Source organism: Lathyrus oleraceus, chromosome 5 (genome assembly GCF_024323335.1).
Source record: "Lathyrus oleraceus cultivar Zhongwan6 chromosome 5, CAAS_Psat_ZW6_1.0, whole genome shotgun sequence".
Lineage (NCBI taxonomy): Eukaryota > Viridiplantae > Streptophyta > Magnoliopsida > Fabales > Fabaceae > Lathyrus > Lathyrus oleraceus.
The window spans coordinates 647,038,357-647,044,313 of record NC_066583.1 but is presented as its reverse complement, the minus strand read 5'-3'; the positions used below and the strand labels follow the sequence as shown (position 1 = coordinate 647,044,313).

The 5,957-nt window shown below is 36.1% G+C and overlaps 1 protein-coding gene across 1 annotated transcript; it reads right to left on the bottom strand.

Annotated features, from left to right (window-relative positions):
* Nucleotides 1-2,127: 2,127 nt before the first annotated feature.
* On the bottom strand, nt 2,128-4,034 carry LOC127087628 (cytoplasmic tRNA 2-thiolation protein 1). The gene is made up of 2 exons (XM_051028549.1): nt 3,259-4,034; nt 2,128-3,175 (listed from the first exon to the last, which is right to left on the bottom strand). Exons 1-2 carry the CDS (start codon nt 4,032-4,034, stop codon nt 3,019-3,021), a joined length of 933 nt encoding a protein of 310 aa, XP_050884506.1. The 3' UTR covers nt 2,128-3,018.
* Between the last annotated feature and the right edge of the window lie 1,923 nt (nt 4,035-5,957).

The window sequence follows — 5,957 nt, the reverse complement described above, 5'->3', positions numbered from 1 at the left end:
TCGTTACTTTTGCTATTCTATATAGTTTTCTCAAATTCGTCCAAGCTTTTTTTCTGTATTGGAATCAGATGTTTAAAAATATGCGCTCCGGTATCGACACATATCCTTTCAGACTATGGTCGATACCTGGCAACACCTTACTTTCGTACAGGAGTTACAATGCATTAATTTAGATTATAAAATAAGTTTAAGTAAAAATTCTCAATATCGATATGTGACGAATCATACAAAAGGTTATAAGATAATCCTCATACCCCTATTCCCTAATGGAATACTAACTCATGGTGAAGGCAAACAAAATCAAATCAATATTCATCATCAAATTCATAACAAACAATCGTAATGGATAAGCAATTGAATAGTAATGAATAAGAAAACCTGATGAAAATAAAGTTTTGATCCAATCTTGTTTTCTTAGAGACTTGAGTATAAACTATAGGTTGAATAAGAGTAGGAATGAAAAGAAAAATAAGGAATACGTAGAAACTTGTAGAATAAAACTTGGATCATAAACTCATAACAGACTATGAGCACTACAACAAACAAGACCTTAGACAGCGCTTTTTTTAGCCTTAGACAGCGCTTTAAAGCGCTGTCTAAACCTCCGCTGCTAAAGGTTTAGACAGCGCTTTTTTAAATCTTAAAAGCGCTGTCTAAGCCCCCCCCCCCCCTTAGACAGCGCTTTGGCCAAAAGCGCTTTATAAGACCCTCTTATTTTAAATTTTTTAGGTATACCTTAGACAACGCTTTTGAAAAGCGCTGTCTAAGCCCCACCCCCTTAGACAGCGCTTTGGCCAAAAGCGCTTTCTAAGACCCTCCTATTTTAATTTTTTTTAGGTATACCTTAGACAGCGCTTTTCAAAAAGCGCTGTCTAAGCCCCCCCCCCCCCCCTTAGACAGCGCTTTTGCCTAAAGCGCTTTCTAATCCCCCCCTTAGACAGCGCTTTTTACAAAAGCGCTGTCTAAGGTATACGAAATTTTTTGAAGCTTTTGTTTTAAACCACATTTTTTCCAGGTTTATAAACCAGAATTTCTACCTGTTTTCAACCAGATTTTGACAGACAATTATCACATTTTATATATGCCATTTTGGCCTTTTTTCTACCAATTTTTGGCTAACAAATATATATATATACCAATTCAAACCAATTTTGCCTTAAATGTATCAAAATATATACAAATTTATGTACACATTTACAAGTCTATAAGCTGTCCCTGGTTGCTCCAATAGACATCTAGTATGATGCCTCGAGATCTTCCTTGGACCACCCTTCTCATTACTGTGATGCCTCTTCGAATTTCTTCTTCCGCGGATACTTTTTTACTAACTTCCTCATGTTGGTCATCAGCCATGTCTAACCTGTAATAAACCAAGGAAACCATCAAATATCAAATATAACTTATAGTCAAAGCAATTGAAAACAAAAAAATAAAGAAATCATGCATTATCAGATATAACTTATAATCAAAGCAATTGAAAACAAAAATATAACGAAATCATGCATTATCAGATATAACTTATAATCAAAGCAATTGAAAACAAAAAAATAAAGAAATCATGCATTATCAGATATAACTTATAAAGTTTCTGTTTTGCTGAAGTCTTTAGAGTGAGAACAAAAGTTTTCCTTGACAAGAAAGCATCCAATCTTCCTCAAACTTAACGTCGTGGCTTGATGTTGTGTCAACTTTCTGTTACATTCTTTTGTTTATTAATTTAAGGTTGTTTCACACATGTAAATGAAGACAAAATGGAAATTGTCTTTCTGTATTTCTACTACTCATAATACATAAAAAATATAAAAATTGTTGCACTGGTAAAGTAATAAACACGTTCCATTCATCATGTAATAGCTCTTCCTTATGATTAAAAGTTCTAAATCCATGGAAAAAAATATCAGATTGGCAATGAAGAGTCTCAATCATGGGCAAGTGGTATTTCTTTCAATTCAATATAGTTTGAGCATAAAACACTACATTTACACCTAATATTACAAAACAGACTATATTGGTCACTCTACTAGAATGACAAGTATTAGCATTTTGACTATGGATACCCCCTCTAATTGACCAAACATATATTTTCTTACAGTTACAGGTGAAAGCTGCTACAAGCACAAAGATTGGTTGCATTCTACAGTAGTACATTGTTGAGTTGTATGGACGAATTCTGAGTATAAAGATACAAATAACTGTACCGCAAAATATTGCTCACAAAATGAAGCTAGAGATGTTTAATTAACTACAAGGAAAAGTAACAAAATATGTGAATAATGCAACTATTCAAGACTTATTGTTTTAATCAATAATCATTATTTTTATATTACTACGATGTTCTGCAAAGTCTACCTGCCTTATACTTTTTGACATCAGATATATTGACATTTAACCAACTGCCATGGAATTTACTGATAGATATTAACTACAAGTACCTCTGATCATCAATTAGAACCCACTGTTATAATGATGCCTACACAGAAAATCAGAAGTCTAAAGATCCACATTGTTTGCTCTCAATGCTTTTTCTTCCATGGCTTTCATTTTCTTCCTTGCAACCAACTTCAACCCGACTCCGTCCAATTCCCAGTTTAGGCAAACCTCGATTCAATCCATCAAGCAGAACACAAGCTTTACACCATTTATGTACATGAAAAGGTTATTGTATCTCAGCTGTTCTAGTTCAGATGACCCAATAGTGAAATCAAACGGAGAAAAAGACCAAACAATATCTTAAGGACTATGAAAGCCCATTACAATACAGCTCATTGAGCCCAAGGAAAACAGAAGATGAAACTGATCATCAAGTTGAATCACGTGGAATTCTTTTGAAATGAGTAAGAATATCAAAGTTGAAAAACAAAGTTAGCAATATAAAATAATAACTCAATCAAGCCATAAGCTTACTCAAATTAAGATTTGTTTATAGTGGTACGAAAGCAAGATTAGCTGAAACAATCTTATTCAAAGGAAACAGTCAATTTGGATTGAAAAGTATCATTGTATATATATGAAACTATGTTAATATTCAACCATGTGGGAGAGCAATGGTGACGTAGAAAATACCTGACTTGAAATATAACCACAACGTTCACACGTTCCCTGCTCGTGCATTTTAGTAGTGGTAGAAATCCTGAAATTCTCCCCGGATTTTATGATGTCGAGAATGGCCCTGGGTCTGCATTTTCATGAACATGAGTATGATGTAATATGTGAAAATAACAAACAAACAAACAGGATAAATGGATAGGGGTTTAGCACCTGATTCGCTCCAAATCCTTGATGAACTCGCGAGCAAAACCACGATAAGCATTTGGAGAATAAATGCATTCAGTGGAAAAGTAATCAAGCTTTTTGAAATATGCATACATAACAATCTCTTTTTCATAAGTATATTTGAAAGGTTTACATCTAGGGATTGGTCCATCTTCACCTGTTACAATTGAACTGCATCTACTCAATCTAGCTATATCTCCTCTCAATATGTTCAACAGAATCGTCTCCGCTATATCATCGGCATTGTGTCCTGTCACCAGTTTATCCACTTTCAGGAAAGCAGCTCCCCGATCAAGCGCCTGGCGGCGGAAGACGCCGCAGAAAGTGCAATTGTTCTTCAGACCGATGAGTTTGACAATCTCGTCCATCGTCCAACCGTATAAATCCTTGTAGGAAACAATTTTGAGAGGCAATCCATACTGAATCTGGTTTCGATGAACGGTTTCAAGGGAATCGTCGCGGTAGCCGGTGATGCCTTCGTCGACGGAGAGGAGGAAGAGATGGAGGCCGTAATCGTGGACGCGGTTGAGTTTAGATAAAACGTAGGCGAGGACGGTGGAGTCTTTACCGCCGGAAGCGCCGATGGCGACGCGGTCGCCGCGGGAGAAGAGACGGTTGGAAAGGATGATTTGGTGAATCTCGTTTTCGAAGGCGAGGTAGAAACATTCAGTGCAAATTTGTTGAAGGGTTTTAGGTCTCTTGAGAGAAGCTCTTCTTTCGTTGCATAAACAGCAAATGCGCACATTTCTCTTTCCTTCCATTATTCACTACGACGGAACAGCCACCTACACCCTAACTATCTTCAGTACAATAGTACTCATAATTTTTTTTTTAATTGAAAGACTTTAAACAGCGCTTTCTCAAAAGCGCTGACTAAGGTCTATATTTAAAAGCGCTTTCTAAAAGCGCTGTCTAAGGGGGGGGGGGGGGGGGTATTAGACAGCGCTTTCTAAAAGCGCTGTCTAAGACCCCCCCCTTAGACAGCGCTTTCATTATTTTTTTAGAACATTTTCCGTGTTTTATTTTTATTTTAACCTTAGACAGCGCTTTCTTTTAAAAGCGCTGTCTAAGATGCGCTGTTAAAAAACCTTTTTGGCGTAGTGGAGTTTTATAGAAAAAGTAAAACTAGGATAATATCTTCGATTCAATGCATATTACATCATAATGATATGAAATCAAATAAGGCCTAAGAGCCACAATTATTGAGGATCAATCCAAAAAAGGAAACCAAAGAATTTAGCTTCGTTCTCCTGTTACGGCCTGTATGAGGCCTTTGGTAAATGTACTAGGAAAGCATCAAAGGAAGCCATACGCTCCTCTGCTGCTACGAACGGTAACAACTTCTACGGGCGCCGGTAACAACCCCTGGTATTACTATGGGGAAAACATGACTTTTGTTTTTTTACCTTGTTTTGCTTGTTTTTTTATCCTTCTTTGTATTGGATGATCAATAGGCCCTGAAAATAGCAAGAACATATAACCAAAGCGTAAAACATGGTAACGGGAGTAAAACGATCAAACTGCAAAGAAATACTTAGAGAAAATGATTAGAAATAATGATACAAAAACCACTTACCAGCCAATAAGTATTTCAACTACTCCTAGTGTCATACCACTATTATAGGATACACTAGGCCTTCTTATGTGCCAGGTTTTACGATGCCAATGGTTTTTGGGGATTTCCCTTACAGTATGTGTAAGAACCCAATTTTGACCCTAAAATCCTTCATGTTATCTTATCATTTGCATTGGCTGATTCCGATCACACCTTGGCATCCTCCTTACCCCTCATTCATTGGGTTTGCATTGGGAGAGATCACCAAGCACATTTGATTGTATCTTACTTTGTTTTTCTTTGTTTACTAACCCAAATACCAAAAATATGTCTATGTATAGTTTTGTTTCTTTTGTAGGTAGTGTGTGCATTCACCAATGCCTCATCAAGCACATATTGAATTCGAGGACGAATTTTTATTTAAGGGGGGGAGGATGTAATACCCTGTATTTCCTTAAATACCTAAATTCCTATTAATTGAGATTAACTGAGTTCCTATGTGCTCTAAAAGTTGCCAATTGGGATAAATAGAGTAAATAGTGAGTTCAGGTTGACTTAATTAATATTAATTGGGACTGACCTTTTATTAATTGGGATATTTTGGTAACACTAATAATGGTTCAATAACTCTGATAGAACAAATATTACAAGCTTAGTACCACTTGAGATATTTGTTGCTACTAGTAACCACTTTCTTACCACATATTTCTCATGGCACTTTGCTTATGATCTTTGACTCACTCACCACCACATGTTATTACCATATATCACCTACCATAAGCCACTTCATTTTCTCTATGTATCAGAAAGGTTAGTGTGGAAATAAGTAGTTCAAGGGAAAGGTAGAAGAAGAGAAAACAAGCTAGTGGATAAGAAGAAGAAGAAGGAAAAAGTTTGGAATCAACACCATCATCTTCATCCTCATCTCATCTTCCACAACTTCTCCTCTTCAATTTCTTGAGGTGGGTTCTAGTTAGAAACCCTAGATTTCTAGAGGATCAGGGTTGTAGAATTATAGACAAATCATGAAAATTCATGCTATATGATGAATATTTTCTTGCTCTTGTTGTTTTCCATGAACATGTGTGTTTATGTGTTTTTATGATTGTTACGATAACATGATTTGTTA